At 45.9% G+C, this 17467-nt stretch overlaps 2 protein-coding genes across 2 annotated transcripts; both read left to right on the top strand.

Annotated features, from left to right (window-relative positions):
• The first annotated feature begins 7211 nt into the window (after nt 1-7211).
• LOC115398200 (interleukin-1 beta-like) lies at nt 7212-8784 on the top strand. The gene is made up of 5 exons (XM_030104872.1): nt 7212-7280; nt 7490-7716; nt 7793-7957; nt 8041-8174; nt 8288-8784. The coding sequence occupies exons 2-5, from the start codon at nt 7512-7514 to the stop codon at nt 8507-8509; spliced, it is 726 nt and encodes a 241-aa protein (XP_029960732.1). The 5' UTR covers nt 7212-7280; nt 7490-7511; the 3' UTR covers nt 8510-8784.
• Nucleotides 8785-15064: 6280 nt separating this feature from the next.
• LOC115398201 (interleukin-1 beta-like) lies at nt 15065-17467 on the top strand. The gene is made up of 4 exons (XM_030104873.1): nt 15065-15339; nt 15416-15580; nt 15657-15790; nt 17195-17467. Exons 1-4 carry the CDS (start codon nt 15135-15137, stop codon nt 17402-17404), a joined length of 714 nt encoding a protein of 237 aa, XP_029960733.1. The 5' UTR covers nt 15065-15134; the 3' UTR covers nt 17405-17467.

Below are 17467 nucleotides of genomic sequence, written 5' to 3'. Positions count from 1 at the left end.
GGACAGTGTCTACTCTGTGGACAGTCTGCTCTGTGGACAGTCTGTCTGCTCTGTGGACAGTCTGCTCTGTGGACAGTCTGTCTGCGCTGTGGACAGTCTGCTCTGTGGACAGTCTGCTCTGTGGACAGTGTCTACTCTGTGGACAGTCTGCTCTGTGGACAGTCTGTCTGCGCTGTGGACAGTCTGTCTGCTCTGAGACAATCAATAAGATGAATGTTTTGGGTACGTTAACCTTTGGCGCCCCCTGCTGGACCTGAACAGATGTGCAGGACGGAGCCCGCTTTTTAATTGTGTGTGTGTGTGTGTGTGTGTGTGTGTGTGTGTGTGTGTGTGTGTGTGTGTGTGTGTGTGTGTGTGTGTGTGTGTGTTAAAGAGACCAAACTGGGCCGTCACCTGAACTGGTGGGAACAGAAAAAAACCAAAAGAGGGAAGTTTGATCACCTCCTGACGAGAAAATACTTTAAAATCAAAGACTTTATTTATTCAGTTCAATGTTGATATATATATATATATATGTGTGTGTGTGTGTGTGTGTGTGTGTGAGAGAGAGAGAGAGACTCGAGGGTTCTTGATCTTGGTAACGTTTGTAGCCAAACACATCATCATGACGCCAAATTTAAAAGACTGTGTGTGTGTGTGTGAGTGAGAGTGTGTGTGTGTGAGTGAGAGTGTGTGTGTGTGTGTGTGAGTGAGAGTGTGCGCACGTCAACACTCCGGTTAGATCTACTGTACCTTCGGAGCCCCTGCTGTTGCCCCCAGTCCGAACCGGCCGGCGCCAGGACAGGGTTCAGACTGAGGGTCGGACCTGAGGGCCCAGAAAACCAAACCACTTCACGCTGAGCTGAACCTGCGAGCAGCCTGAGCCGTTCAGGCCGGAGCAGCTCCAGAAACACAGATCTACACTACAGACGACGGGAGACACTGCAGGACGGGTCTGGACCGGGTCCGGGTTCAGGTCCAGACCATCAGGAAACGTGGCGTGAAGCAGTTTTTCCCACTGCTGAGGAAGTTCCTCTTCCTCCGAACTGAAACTGAAGCTGCGGGGTTTCACTTCCTGTCTGAGTCTCTGCGGGTTTTTCAGGATCATGAGGTGAAAATCGTCCTGTCGGAGTGAAATCCAGGAAACTCTCAGCTTCAGCTTCAGAGCGGCAGCGGAGCCCTGATGGGTCAGGAAACTTCTGAAAGGGACTGCAGGGGCCGGAACCCTTTCAAAATAAGAGCCGACCAGAGGAGGAAGCTTCCGGTTTCTCCCGCTTCATCGTCTCGTTTCTGTTTGGAGAGAAGAAACTGGAGTGATTCTCCGTTTCGTTGCCTTTTCTTTCTTTCCGGAAGGTTCTTCTCTCCACTCTAGACGGGCTCCGCTTTTATTTTGTAGCTCACACATTTCAAAGAACTGTTTCTATCGGCCCCTCCCCCGCCTTCTCCTGCGTGTGTGTGCAAGTGCGTGTCTGTGTCTTATTTTGTACCTCAGAACACTGTCAGTGATTTGATAAACACTTGTTTTTTTATTTGTTAAATTGGGGAACCGAGCGACGGATGTTTTTTTTTTTTTCGGGGTGAAATGATCGACTGTTTCTCTGTAATTTAACTGAAGACTCCATAAAGTGTAAATACTGTTTTATAATTTCTGTCTAAATGAGTTTTGAAGATGAAGAACGTTCTTAATAAACCTGGGATATATTTCTATGGAGCTTTATCATCGTGGTGCTTTATTTTGAAAGGATGTGAGATCCACACCAAAAAAAACGAACTTCAAGGAGTCGCTGAAACAAAATGGAAAAAGTCAACAAATCAGTTTGAACATGAACAAAAAACTGAAACGGAAAACTTCTGAAACACATGCAGTGGATTTCCACGTGTCCCTCAGTCCATGAGGTGGTTTTCCAGGCGTCCCTCAGTCCATGCGGTGGTTTTCCAGGCGTCCCTCAGTCCATGCGGTGGTTTTCCAGGCGTCCCTCAGTCCATGCCGTGGTTTTCCAGGCGTCCCTCAGTCCATGCCGTGGTTTTCCAGGCGTCCCTCAGTCCATGCCGTGGTTTTCCAGGCGTCCCTCAGTCCATGCCGTGGTTTTCCAGGCGTCCCTCAGTCCATGCCGTGGTTTTCCAGGCGTCCCTCAGTCCATGCCGTGGTTTTCCAGGCGTCCCTCAGTCCATGCGGTGGTTTTCCAGGCGTCCCTCAGTCCATGCCGTGGTTTTCCAGGCGTCCCTCAGTCCATGCGGTGGTTTTCCAGGAGTCCCTCAGTCCATGCGGTGGTTTTCCAGGAGTCCCTCAGTCCATGCGGTGGTTTTCCAGGCATCCCTCAGTCCATGCGGTGGTTTTCCAGGTGTCCCTAAGTCCATGCGGTGGTTTTCCAGGTGTCCCTCAGTCCATGCGGTGGTTTTCCAGGCGTCCCTCAGTCCATGCCGTGGTTTTCCAGGCGTCCCTCAGTCCATGCCGTGGTTTTCCAGGCGTCCCTCAGTCCATGCGGTGGTTTTCCAGGAGTCCCTCAGTCCATGCGGTGGTTTTCCAGGAGTCCCTCAGTCCATGCGGTGGTTTTCCAGGCATCCCTCAGTCCATGCGGTGGTTTTCCAGGTGTCCCTCAGTCCATGCGGTGGTTTTCCAGGTGTCCCTCAGTCCATGCGGTGGTTTTCCAGGCGTCCCTCAGTCCATGCGGTGGTTTTCCAGGCGTCCCTCGTGTCTTTAATGCTGATTCTACTCGTCTCTTCATTTCCAGTCTGTTTTCTTCCACAGAGAAAAAGTTAAATGATGCAATCTGAGAGTTTGTGGTTGATTCTGACGTGTGTGTGTGTGTGTGTGTGTGTGTGTGTGTGTGTGTGTGTGTGTGTGTGTGTGTGTGTGTGTGTGTGTGTGTGTGTGTGTGTGTGTGTGTGTGTGTGTGTGTGTGGTGTGTTTGTTTGTTAGTGGCTGCTAGTGCTTTTCTTCCCTCCCTGGCGTGACCTCTGACCCCGGGCAGTGACATGCTGCTCCCTGCCGTGACCTCTGACCCCGGGCAGTGACACGCCCGGTGATGCAGCCGGTGTGTAACGGTGAGACGGGCCGGTTTGAGGAAGTGGAGCTTAGTGCCGGTGGAACCTGCTCAGACGGCTGGAACCGGGAGAACCGAGAGCCTCCTCCTCGTCCTCTTCGTGAGACGGAAACAGTCTTGTTTTTGTCCCGTTCCTCCTGAACGTATGAAGACCTCGGTGTTCTCCAGTGACGTTCTCAATGAGGAAAAAGGGAACAAATCTGTTTCAGTATGATCAAAGAATCTACGGAAAGTGATTCAAAACTCTGGGAATCTGGAAAACTACAGGAGAGAACGTTCTGTCGACATGAGGGGATCAGTGTTCCGCCGCTTCCTGAAGCTGCAGTCATTAAAGACGGATGATTCACCCGATTTAAGAGTGTGTGTGTGTGTGTGTGTGTGTGTGTGTGTGTGTGTGTGTCACACCCTGTTTCTGGATTGTTGTGGACTTTCAGCTCCTCCCACGCCTCCAGACTTCTTGTATTGTTTACAGGATTTTCACTGAACGGTTCAGAAAATCTGGAGTTTTTCACAGAAGCAGCAGTAAAACCGCTCAGTTTAAGTTTCAACACTTTTCACGAAGCGGCGGCGGCAGCGTGGAGCGACGTGGTTCTGCGCCGTTCCTCATCAGCTCGGATTTCCCTCGGAGGCCAGAGACCGAGCGGGTGTCTGACGGCGCTCCCTCATCAATCACACCTTCGTCTCCCAGCAGGCCGTTCTCACGTTAGCACCCTGAAGTCCACAAAGGTGTCGTTTCGAAACGCCTGTTGGCACGAGACGAGAGTCTGAGTGTGACTGTAGCAACACCGAAACCCCGGGAGGCAGTGCCGCTAACAGCAGGGCTCAGAGCTTAAATCACAGTGAAATCACAATAAAATCACATTTCATTCATAAGAAAATCATATTAAAGTCACAGATCATTCACATTAAAATCACATTTCATTCACATTCAATTCACATTCAATTCACAACAAAATCACGTTTCATTCGCAAGAAAATCACATTTAATTCACATAAAAATCACATTTCATCCACAAAAATATCACATTTAATTTACATTACAATCACAATAAGATCATAATAAAATCACATATTATTCACATTAAAATTACATTTCATTCACATTTAATTTAATTCACGCCTCATAGCAGCTGCAGTAATCCAGCCTGGGGGGGGGGGGGGGGGGGGGGGGGGGGGGGGGGTGCTTGATGGAGCACAGGTGGAGTCAGTGGACCAGGTTTTTTTTTTTTTAACCAATGTGGAATTGGATCCATCGTTTACTGTCTTGCCCACACATCTTCGTCTGGGAACCAGATGTTTTGTTTTTGTACCTGAACGCAGCCCCCGCCGTTTTTGTTCAGTAACCACAACGTAAATGAAGTATTGAAGCGTGGGCCAGCGGGAGACGTCACAATGCCGGGAACCACCAGCAAGAGAAACTCTGATAAGATCAAAGATAAAGCAGCAAAGTCAAAACAAGACGAGGAAATGCAGTAAAAACAGTAGTGAGTCAGACACCTGCAGCAGGCTGCTGGTGTCTGAGTCACGGCGGCGGCGGGGGGGGGGGGGTTCCATCTGGTTCACTGGAATCGTCTTATAACTTTTAATAATTACCACATTATCCGGTTTCAGATCACATGGTCGTTTTCATTCATTCCAGATCATATGATGTCAGGTGGAATCACAACCACTCATATTGTTCGGGGATCAGATCATGTCGGATTGTGTCTGATCAAAATTTATCAAGTGGTTTTGTTTGGTATCATATATTCATATCTAGTGGTATGAAATAAAGTTACATTTTACCACTACCATCACATCACTACCACCATATCACTACCATCACATCACTACCACGATATCACTACCATCACATCATTAACACCATATCACTATCATCACATCACTACCATCACATCTCTACCATCACATCACTATCATCACATCACTACCACCATATCACTACCATCACATCACTACCACCATATCACTATCATCACATCACTACCATCACATCTCTACCATCACATCACTACCATCACATCTCTACCATCACATCACTACCATCACATCTCTACCATCACATCACTACCACCATATCACTACCATCACATCATTACCACCATATCACTACCATCACATCATTACCATCACATCTCTACCATCACATCACTATCATCACATCACTACCACCATATCACTATCATCACATCACTACCATCACATCTCTACCATCACATCTCTACCATCACATCACTATCATCACATCACTACCATCACATCTCTACCATCACATCACTATCATCACATCACTACCACCATATCACTACCATCACATCACTGCCACCATATCACTATCATCACATCACTACCACCATATCACTACCATCACATCACTACCACCATATCACTACCATCACATCACTACCATCACATCTCTACCATCACATCACTATCATCACATCACTACCACCATATCACTACCATCACATCATTACCACCATATCACTACCATCACATCATTACCACCATATCACTATCATCACATCACTACCATCACATCTCTACCATCACATCACTACCACCATATCACTACCATCACATCACTATCATCACATCACTACCATCACATCACTACCACCATACCACTACCATCACATCACTACCATCACATCTCTACCATCACATCACTACCACCATACCACTACCATCACATCACTACCATCACATCTCTACCATCACATCACTACCACCATATCACTACCATCACATCACTATCATCACATCACTACCATCACATCACTACCACCATACCACTGCCATCACATCACTACCACCATATCACTACCATCACATCACTACCACCATATCACTACCATCACATCACCACCACCGTATCATTACCATGTATTCATGGTGCACTAAAGCCAGTCCTGGCTGACTGTAAGTGACGGCCAGTTGCACCCTGGTAGTAGTAATATATTGTCTTATTCATATTGATCATATTGCATCATAACATACATTGTTGTGTTGCCTCATATCATAGTATCCAGATGTTCATATGTGACATGATACCAAGTGTTATTCATTGTGTTTTACACTATTGTTCAAACTGTATTCATATTCTACTGTGTTATATCAAAACTGTCATATCACCCTTATTGTATTGAATTGTGACAGATCATACTGTATAAGATTGTGTCAAATTTAATTTGTTCTGGTGATTTATTGACACTTTTAAATTTTTACTGGTATTTTGTTCATACTTTTTCAATTTTAACGGTACTTTATTGATACTTTTTAACTGTTATCGGTACTTTATTAATACTTTTTAACTTTTACTTGAACTTTATGGATATTTTTTTACTTTTGTTGGTACTTTATTGATGTTTTTTAACTATTACTGCTACTTTATTCTGCAAATGTTTCTTCCTGTTAAAAGAGAGTTTTTCCTTTCCACAGTCGCTTATGCTGCTCATCTGTTGGGTTTCTCTGTCAAAGTGTCTAGAAACAACCATGTTGTAATTGGCACTTCATAAATAAGGCTGGATTGAATTGAATTGAATTATTGATATATTAAATATTTTTGCAACTCTATGGATGATTTTTTAACTATTACTGCTACTATCCCGAATTTTCTACTTTATGTTCAGTCAGTTTTCATCCTATTCAATTGTGTGGTTTAGTGTTGTATTATTAGAGTTGTAATGTGTCTGGAATATCATATTGCGTTGTACAACATCAGTTACCGACTACAAATGTACCATTTATCAGAATGTACCGTGTTAGATTGTATCTTATTGTATTATATCACAAATGAACCTTCTGATTGTGTGTTACTGTGCTGCATTGTATCTAATGATGTTTAATTGTTGTTATTCAAAGAGTGAAAACAAATTTCTGATATTGAAGTCTTTATTTTGTCCTCACTGTAGCATGTACAACCTGGACATTCATACAGTCTTTGAGAAAGTGATTTATCTCAGGCTGAAAAAACCCAAAGCGGTTCGGTGTGTAAAGCTTGTGCCAAATCTGATTTCACATTCCTCAGCAGTGCAACACTGTTATTACCACAATGTGGCCGCGCCGGTGTGCAAGTCCGGGATTTCATCAGCGCAGAGCAGGAGAGTCCCACTTCCTGTGTGACGCAGGCGGAGCCTCCAGCACTGCAGTATAAAGAGGCGGCGGCGGGTTCAGGCAGGCAGACAGCAGCTGCTACCTGATCCCTGAACCCGCTCATCCAGATCCAGATCCAGATCCAGATCCAGCCTCCAGCAGGTAAACTCGCCTCTCCATCACACAGCTGCAGCTCAGCACTGGAGCCAGACAGAAGGGACGATCCACCGACAGTCAGATCAGTTCACATCCAAACTGAAGTCAGGTCTGCCCGACAGGACAGACGTCTCCGGGGGACACAAGGCGCTCAAGTGTCCTTCCTGAAGAGCTGCTCACTTCCAGTGATTTTCTGACGTTCTGTCTTCTTGCAGATTTCCCTCCACTCAGTAAAAGATGGACGCCCAGATGGACTTGTGGGGCCCGAAGATGCCCGAGGGCCTGGACTTGGAGGTTTCCCATCATCCCCTCACAATGAAGCACGTGGCCAGTCTGGTCATCGCCATGCAGAGGCTGAAGGGCCACGGGCCGGAGTCGGTCCTGAGCACCGACTTCCGAGACGAGCACCTGCTCAGCATCATGCTGGAGAGCCTGGTGGAAGGTAAGCCCCCGGGAGGAGCGGCCGACCCGGAGGAGACGGCAGTGACGCCACGCTGTGCCTCTCTCTCCCCGTCCAGAGCAGGAGATATTCGAGAGGAGCTCGGCTCCGCCAGCGCACTTCAGCAGGACGGGGCAGATCCACTGCAGCCTGACCGACGGCCAGAAGAGGAGCCTGGTTCTGGTCCAGAGCAGCATGGAGCTGCACGCCATGCTGCTGCAGGGAGGCAGCTCCAGCCGCAGAGGTGAGCGCCCACCCCACCGCACGGCCTCCTGTCACGTGACCTCTGATCTCTGACCTCTGACCTGAGCCCCGCTGTCTCCTCAGTCCAACTAAACATGTCCACCTACGTGCGGCCTGTGGTCAGCACCAAGGGCAAGCCGGTGGCTCTCTGCATCAAGGACACCAACCTCTACCTGTCGTGCCACAAAGACGGCGAGAAGCCCGCCCTGCACCTGGAGGTAAGGCCGCCACCGCATGGCGCCGGCGCCAGCGCCGCCTCGACGCTCCCCCCACCCCCACCCCCACCCCCCACCCCCCCACTCCCTCTGACCTGGACCCCGTCTGTCCTCAGGAGGTGGAGGACAAAGCTAGCCTGCAGAGGATCGGGGCCGAGAGCGACCAGCTGCGCTTCATCTTCCACAAGGAGGAGAGCGGCGTGAACCTCAGCACGCTGGCGTCGGCCCGCTTCCCCGGCTGGTACATCAGCACGGCGCCGCAGGACGACCAGCCGGTGCGCATGAGCCAGGAGGAATCCGACTACGAGCGCACCTTCATCATCCAGCAGGAGAGCTGAGGATCCGCCTCGCTCCACGTCTCCACATCTCCAGAACAGACAGAGTCTCCTTTAACTGTATGTACCAAGTACAGAGTGAACCTTCCTGTATTGACAGTGTCAACCCTCAGGGCCGTCTCATCACAGACCGGTGTATTTATTGTGCAGAGTAATACTTGCGGTTGTTCATTTTTATTTATGTAAATATGTATTTATGGAGCGTTATACTCTTCATTTCTATTTAACGGACTTGTTTGATGCACAGCAAAGGTGAAATAAATCCTGTCGACTCATGACTTGGTGTCCGACCTGCTCTGTTAAGATCCACACATCAAACTGTGAACAAAAATATTTCAAAGTATCAACAAAAGAGCAGAAATCATTAGAAAACATCAAAGTCACAATAACAGTTAAAAATGATCAGAAAAGCAGCAGAAATTGGAAGTTCCTTAAAAGTAGAGAGGAAATCCAGAGCGGAACTCCACTGCAGGAAGTGAAAACTGATCATATTGATGGGGCTTCCCCGTCTACCAGCGAGGGCCTCATCCGCCACGCCACAGCGTGAACGAGGGTTCCACGCCGCTGCACGCTGGAGGCAGGAAACCGTAACGACGTGTGGATGAAGAGAAGTGCTGGTCTGAGGGTGGTGGGCCTGCGATTCAGACTCCACACCAAACACCCATAATGACAGATTAAACAACGGATTTCAAAAGGTTGAACTGATTGTCACTCATTTGCCCACTAGGGGGCGTGACAGAGTTGTGAAGCCTCACAGAATCAAGTTGGCCTGGACTCAGAGCCTTTGTACAGATCCCTGCAGGCCAGGTCCTTTTACTTGGAGGCGACTTTAGTTCTGTGATGTCCACTCACCTGGATAAGCAGCCTAAGTCTAAAACTCCATTATCTCAAATGAACAGGGTTCTTAAGTATATTATAAAAGAACTAGAGTTAGTGGACATCTGGAGAAGCAGATTTCCTACGAAAAGAGACTTCACTTTTTACTCACACAGGGACTCTTCCTATTCCAGAATAGATATTTTCTTTACTCCAAAAGCTGAGGAACACCGAATAGAAGATATTAAAATCTTACCAATAACTTTACCTGACCATGCTCCAGTAGCACTGACATGGGATTTGGGTCAAACACAAAGATAAAAACATTGGAGATTAAATGCCTCACTTCTAAATGACAGGGAATTTTTTAGAGTTTATAAATACTGAGTTCGATAACTATTTGGATCTGGATACTACTCCTGAAATATCGTCTCTAATCTTATGGGGATTGTGCTAACTAAGGCTTACCTTCGAGGTCGCATCATATCACATGCAAGCGCCAACGAAAGAAAAAGGAGGCGAGACAGCGCGAATTACAGGAAAATATAAAATGTTTGGAGCAACAACACAAAAAAACACCAACCACCAATTTACTAAGAGAGCTTAAACTTCTTCGGAGTGATCTTGATCGTTTGATTATGGAAAAAATAGAGGGTTCTTTAAAATTCACTAAGCAAAAATACTACGAAAATGGTAATAGGGCAAGTAGATTGCTTGCAATGAGACTAAAGAAACAGCAATCCTCAAATATGGTACAAAAACTAAAGGTGGGAGAGACAATAATAACAAAATCAGATAAAATTGCGGAAGCGTTTGCTAATTTTTATAAATCCCTGTATGAAAATTCAGATACGTGAAAAGATGACTATGGGCTATATGCACAGGTCCATTACTTCCTGAAGTTCAGACAGCACCTTTATTTCCTGTGTTTCATGATAGAATGAACTGATTAATCCAGGTGTGTCTGACCTCATTAAATGGCCAGACACACCTGGATTAATCAGTTCATCCTATCATGAAACACAGGAAATAAAGGTGCTGTCTGAACTTCAGGAAGTAATGGAGCTGCGCATATAGCCAATTTACTGGTAACATTTTTGGAAGACATTAATCTGACAGCCCTTTCAAAACCTATGGCCAAACAACTAGATGAAGCAGTTAAAATTGAAGAAATTCAGCAAGTGATTTCTCAATTAAAAAGTAACAAGAGCCCTGGCCCAGGTGGCTTCATCAATGAATTTTATAAAAAATTTAGAGAAAAAATTACCCCCCTGTTCCTAAACGCGTATCATTGTGCATTATAGTCTGGAACAACGGCTTCATCCTGGAACGATGCGACAATTGTTGTGATTCATAAAGAAGGCAACGACCCAACAAACTGTCAATCATATAGACCAGTATCATTACTCAATACAGACTTGCGCATACTCACAACAATTCAGTAAAGCTGTCACAGAAATAATAAGCCCTGATCAGACCGGGTTTATGACAGGGAGGCATTATGTAGACAATGTTCGCAGATTGTTAAATATAATGTCATTTTCAAAAGACATTCAAGAAGAAGTTATGATTTTGTCTCTTGATGCCCAAAAGGCATTCAACAGAGTATCCTGGCAATATTTACATCATATTTTAGAAAGATTCCACTTTGGTCCAAACTTCATAAAATGGGTACAAATTTTAAACCCCCTCGCTTCGGTAAAGGTCAACGGCACAATGTCAGTGAGATTTTCTCTGGAAAGAGGGTGTAGACAAGGATGTTCTCTGTCTCCTCTCTTGTTCAATATTAGCTTGGAGCCTTTGGCACAGTTAAAGTTAGGGTAGACGATGTTGTCCAAAAGCACTTTTTGTCATACTGAGTGAAATGCTCCTTGCCCACTGGGAGAAGTCAATACATTATGTGGACGGAAAAAAGTGCGGAAAAAATCTGACAACTGTAGCGGCCAAAGGACAGTAAAAACTCCGACCAATCGTAAGGCGCGGACCGCTCTTCAGGAACCAATCAAATCCCTTCGCCGTTCTACCAGCCCCCTGCGCGTACATCGTGCACTGGCCCTGGTTCAGTGCGCATGCGCGTTGCCAAGGCGCTCTCGGCGCTCGCGGCTGGCGTGAAAAATAGAACAAAGCGGACAAAGCGGGCGCGCTGCGCTCCCATGCGCGTTGTGTACGGGCAGTCAGAAAGGTTAATAACATTGGAGGCGATCACAAACTCCATGCGAGTGGCGCTCCCGCACGGCGCTTCCGCGTCCAGTGCGTTCGCTGCCAACGGGAGCTCCTCCAATGGGGTGGGAGCTGGGCGGAGCCTTGGGAGATGCTACATTCGTGCTACATGCTAGTTTTCCAAGATCGTCGACCCGAGCTTTAATTAGAGACAATCGTGATATAAAGGGAGTGGTAGTAAATGGTGAACAACATAAATTGTCTGTATATGCAGATGATGTACTACTGTACTTATCTGACCCAGTAACAATTCCCTGTCTGAAGCAGCTAATCAGTAATTATGGATATCTTTCAGGATATAAAGTCAACATGGACAAAACATTAGCCATGAATATATCGGGCAATGTATCTCAAATTGTAAAAGACAGCAGCGGATTTAAGTGGCCAAAGGATGGCAAAAAATATCTTGGTATTCAAATTCGTCCATCTCTTGATGATCTGTACAATGCAAATTATAAGGCTATCATAGAGAAAATCAAAACAGACCTCCAACAATAGACAGTCCCGCCTCTGGCCATTCTGGGTCGCATTGAGAATTTGCGCATGAATGTTTTGCCACGGCTCTCATATATTTTTCAGATGTTGCCAGTTAATATACCCAATTCTACATTTGCAGAATTAGATAAGCTTTTCTCAAATTTTATTTGGCAAGGGAAGCGAGCGAGAATTAAATTCAACACATTGAAGATGCCAAAAACACTGGGCAGCTCCATTGAGCCCTGTGGTTGTATGGATGAAGGACCAGTCTAATACACAATGGCTCAACATTGAAAAAAGTCTTTGTGGTGAGACGTTGGCGGCTTTGTCTTTTTCTGATATCCCCCTTAAAGATGTAATGGGTGAATGGACTAGGACAACACTTCAGATCTGGCGTAAGATAAAGCATATTTCTGGTATACCTAAGGAAATCTCCACTTTATCAAATATTTCATCCATCTGAGTCAGCCCTGCGACAGACTGGCGACCTGTCCAGGGCATACCCCCGCCTTCGCCCATAGCAGGTGGGATCGGCTCCAGCCACCCGCGACCCCGAAAGGGACCAGCGGCAGAAAATGAATGAATGAATGAATGATTGAAAAGGGTATGTTGAAATCCTTTGAGCAACTTAGAGAGGAGTTTCGTCTTCCCACCTCTGATTTTTTTCAGGTATCTTCAATTAGAGCTTTTTAACTAAGCATAAAGATTGGGGAAAGGTTTTGAAACCCTCATCCTTTGAGGAGCTATTGATTAAAATTCAAAAAGGATTTAGACTTCCTAAAGCAATCAGTCATTTCTATAAATTGTTATTAAGTTTCAATTCAAATACTACAACAGGTGGGAGGATGAAACTCACACTAATATACTAGATGAAATGTGGGGACAAATTTGTTCAGAGGCACATTTGGTGACTAGTTCAAGTTTGTGGAGAGAGTACAAATGGAAAATTATCAGTAGATTCGTCAAGACCCCTGAAATTACTGCCAAATATAATTTAGGAAATCCTGACACCTGCTGGTGAAGTTGTGGTACTGAAAAAGGCACTCGCCCACATATTCTGGACATGTCCAAATCTAAAATTGTTTTGGGATGATATTTTTACCACCATCGGCATGGTTTTTGAACGGACATTCACCAAGGACCCTCGTCTCACAATCCTGGGGGTAATGCCAAATTACTTTAATGGGAACAGTAGGAAATGTCTTCTACGAATACTACTGACTGCTGCTTTGAAGTGCATCACCACTATGTGGTTAAAAGTGGACCCACCCACCTATTCCATGTGGCTTGACAAAGTTAAAGAAATCTATAGGATGGAGGAAATTATTTTTTCATTGAGAATACAAGGAGACCTGTTTATTAAGAGATGGAGTCCTATAAATGCCCTGTTATTTCAGAATTGAATGTATGTGAATGTATGTGCTTGTTTAATTATTTTTATGTATCCATATGTAACACTGAAGAATTCCCTGGAAGATAATTTGCAATGTTAAAACTAAATAAAAATTAAGTTCCAAAAAAAGAAAAGCCTCTCTGCTCAGAGTCGGGTTGATGCTTGGTGCTGTGTGTTCTGGGATTACCAGGTTATTAGAACTTATTGAGAACAAATCTGTGAGCGTATCAATAGTAAGAAAACTATCAGGAGGAAACGGTTGAAAGTAGAACGACCGCCATGCAGGGAAATGACCCAATTCCACCTTATTGATCTGAGAATAGTTTTTGAAAATGATTTGATTTTTACCTTGTGGAGTGTCTGAGCTGTCTCCTGACTGGCAGCAGATTGATCATATAAAGGCTGAATTATGCTTTTTGGTGGACATGACACCTTAAAACACAGTAAATAACAGACATCATGAGAAAAAAAGTCCTGTTAGCTTGATGCTAACTTCTATGGAAAAATTCATTGACATGCTAACAGTTAGCACAACAGTCACAGAACTTGCCAGAACAAATTAAACCAAGCCACATTTGAGTTGATACAAAACACAAACATTTCTTGTATCAATAGTAACAGGTATATGTTTTCCTCACTCAGGAAAATGTAAACAACAGTCTAAAACTCTGAAAACTCAAAATACAAACAGGAAGTAGCCATGGAAGGTTGCTGGAACAGTGACAGCTCCACAGTTATGAAAAATATATTCAATAAATTTCACCTTTTATGGGATGGATTCATACTCTGACAGGCGAATGTTCTAGAAAAGGTGATGCTGAAGAGGAGGGAAGAAAACACAGAACTGCATTAATGTGAAATTAACACAGTTTTTTTTCCTTCTGTGTGAACACACAAGAAACTCGAAACTTTCATGAGAAAAACCACAAAGGATACCGAAACTCACGCTGAGCAGATCTGTGAGGGATCAGAACTGTGTTTTTTCACTGTGTTTATTTGATTTACATTCAATTATGAAAAGACAGGAGAAATCAGAAACTGATGACTCGATTGATTTGATAATTTATCAGTGTTGTTAATAAGATCATCAATGACAGATGTGACGGTTTGATTTTTCAAATAAAAAGAAAATATGACCTACTGACCTGTACGACCCAAACAGACAAATAAGGAGTCTGGTTCTGCAGAAAGTCTCCTCTGAGTCTGGTTCTGCAGGTTTCTACTCGCTCCGGTAGAATTTATTGAGTTTTCCTGTATAAAGTTCCTTCAGATGACTTTGTTGTATTTGGTGTGTTGCAGATGAAACAGAGGCTGTTTGTTCTGCTGTGGAACGTCACCAGATGAGACTGTTTCCTCAGCATGACTCTCAGCTGAACTTTGGCTGCTCACACTCCATCAGCAGCGTTTACAGGTTTAAAGTTGGACATTCCATTCATCCCCGTTCTTACTGCAGCTGAGGAAGTGAGAAAACTCACTGAGCTGCAGACGTGCAGCTTCAGCCACATTCGAGTTGTGACACCTGGAAATTAGCTCTTTTCTCATAAAGTTGACCACAGCCCCACCTCCTGTGTGTGACGCTGGCGGCACCTCGACCACTGGAGTACAGCTATAGGCTGCATGAAGCGGGCCAGCCCAGACCGGCAGCTGCTACCTGAGCTTCAGCTGCTTCAGCTTCTTCAGCTGCTTCAGCCTTCTTGCAGATTTCCCTCCACTCAGTAAAAGATGGACGCCCAGATGGACTTGTGGAGCCTGAAGATGCCCGAGGGCCTGGACTTGGAGGTTTCCCATCATCCCCTCACAATGAAGTGCGTGGCCAACCTGGTCATCGCCATGCAGAGGCTGAAGGGCCACGGGCCGGAGTCGGTCCTGAGCACCGGCTTCAGAGACGAGCACCTGCTCAGCATCATGCTGGAGAGCCTGGTGGAAGGTAAGCCCCCGGGAGGAGCGGCCGACCCGGAGGAGACGGCAGTGACGCCACGCTGTGCCTCTCTCTCCCCGTCCAGAGCAGGAGGTATTCGAGAGGAGCTCGGCTCCGCCGCCGCACTTCAGCAGGACAGGGCGGCTCCACTGCAGCCTGACCGACGGCCAGAAGAGGAGCCTGGTTCTGGTCCAGAGCAGCATGGAGCTGCACGCCATGCTGCTGCAGGGAGGCAGCTCCAGCCGCAGAGGTGAGCGCCCACCCCACCGCACGGCCTCCTGTCACGTGACCTCTGACCTCTGACCTGAGCCCCGCTGTCTCCTCAGTCCACCTCAACATGTCCACCTACGTGCGGCCTGTGGCCGGCGCCGAGGCCAGGCCAGTGGCTCTCTGCATCAAGGACACCAACCTCTACCTGTCGTGCCACAAAGACGGTGAGGAGCCCGCCCTGCACCTGGAGGTAAGGCCGCCGCCGCCGCCACTCTGCCAGACTGTTTTAATCCCCCCGATTCAGAGACACACTGGAAGACAGGCGATCGCACCAGATCTTCCTCTCCTGATCTTCTAGATCAGGGTTCTGCAACTTTTGTGACCAAAATAGTCATTTCAGTGACTTTCCACCAGGTCCAGCTGTTCTGGAGCCTTAAAGAACATTAAACCTTTAAAAAGAGGCGAATGCAGCTCAGGAAGCTTCAGTTATAGTTCTGATGCATTTATGAAGTTAGGACTCAGAGTAGTGAACATTTTGTTAAATTTAACCTATTTTTCTACCTGGTTTTAACAGATTTGATCCTGTTTTCAAGGATTTTTTGTTGACAATTTAGAGATTTTCGCAGTTTTAACCATTTTACCTCCTTTTAAACAGTTTTCCGTGCTTTGTTCTAATCATATTTATGTTGTATTACTTTAGAATTCCAGACATTTCGCACTTTTTAAGGTCTTATATCACTTTTTTCCCCATTTCTTATGGTTTTAGCTATTTTTCCCAATTTTACTTGAACCTTTATTTGAATCCCTTTTGAACAGAGAGTGATGAATCATTGTGAACAGTACTGTGGTGTGTAGCTATAATAAAAATAAGTTTAATAGTCATTCACCTTTCATATTGTGAAAGCTCCGAGGAGCCGCTGCAGAGGGACTAAAGAGCCACATGTGGCTCCAGAGCCGCAGGTTGAACCCCCCTGGTCTAGAGTGTGGAGTCACTCTGGAGCTTCATCACACACTAGAAGGTTCTCCATCAGAGGATCGGCTCCTCACTGTGGCATTGTGGCATTGTCCGACGTGACTCTGAGCATTTCCCTTCATTCCTGTGTTTACGTCCATGTGTTTACGAGGACTGTCAAAAAATTAAAATGTTCCAGTACAGAAGAGGGAAACATAGTTTAATATAATGTTCTTAGAATTTACCTCCCGCATTTGACAATAATTCAGCTTATTAATGTGTGTGTTATACTTTAGACTCCAGAGCGGAGCAGAAGAAATAAGTTACAGTCTGTGACAAAAACAAGCTACTTTTAAAAATCACCAAGTATCTCAAATTATTCCTTTTGTCCCCAGATTGGACAGTTTAGACCGCAATGAAAACATGTTTAGCTTTGATTAGGAAAAGTTTCATTGAACCTCTGTCGCTCTGAAGGCACGAGTTACTAATGGAGATGAATGAAAACTTTGGAATTATTGCAGGAGTGACGGAGATGCAGCGGAATGAATCAGATCGGGGTGAATGGAGGAAATCACGGTATTGAGGATTAGCTGCTCCCTTTCTGCTCTGCTGGGTTCAGCAGCTCTGACTTTCTGTTTCACTGTCATATCGTGAATATATTTCAGGGACGTATCTTCTGACCTGGAACCCGTCTGTCCTCAGGTGGTGAAGGACAAAGCCAGCCTGCAGAGGATCGGGGCCGAGAGCGAGCAGCTGCGCTTCCTGTTCTACCGGCGGGACAGCGGCGTGAACCTCAGCACGCTGGCGTCGGCCCGCTTCCCCGGCTGGTACATCAGCACGGCGCCGCAGGACAACCGGCCGCTGCTCCTGAGCCAGGAGGGCTCCGACTGCGAGCTCACCTTCATCATGTGACGCCTCCGCTCCTGACGGGGTCGCCGGGGTCGCCGTCTGCGTATTTATGTATTTATTCCTCAG

Source organism: Salarias fasciatus, chromosome 12 (assembly GCF_902148845.1).
Source record: "Salarias fasciatus chromosome 12, fSalaFa1.1, whole genome shotgun sequence".
Lineage (NCBI taxonomy): Eukaryota > Metazoa > Chordata > Actinopteri > Blenniiformes > Blenniidae > Salarias > Salarias fasciatus.
This window is presented reverse-complemented; position numbering and strand designations above follow the sequence as displayed.

Excerpts from the sequence above, each read along its gene's own strand:
- LOC115398201 (XM_030104873.1), top strand. The coding sequence starts at position 15,135 with ATGGACGCCCAGATGGACTTGTGGAGCCTGAAGATGCCCGAGGGCCTG. Across the intron at positions 15,340-15,415 it reads GCTGGAGAGCCTGGTGGAAG|AGCAGGAGGTATTCGAGAGG; the intron begins GTAAGCCCCCGG and ends CTCCCCGTCCAG. Across the intron at positions 15,791-17,194 it reads AGCCCGCCCTGCACCTGGAG|GTGGTGAAGGACAAAGCCAG; the intron begins GTAAGGCCGCCG and ends GTCTGTCCTCAG.
- LOC115398200 (XM_030104872.1), top strand. The coding sequence starts at position 7,512 with ATGGACGCCCAGATGGACTTGTGGGGCCCGAAGATGCCCGAGGGCCTG. Across the intron at positions 7,717-7,792 it reads GCTGGAGAGCCTGGTGGAAG|AGCAGGAGATATTCGAGAGG; the intron begins GTAAGCCCCCGG and ends CTCCCCGTCCAG. Across the intron at positions 8,175-8,287 it reads AGCCCGCCCTGCACCTGGAG|GAGGTGGAGGACAAAGCTAG; the intron begins GTAAGGCCGCCA and ends GTCTGTCCTCAG.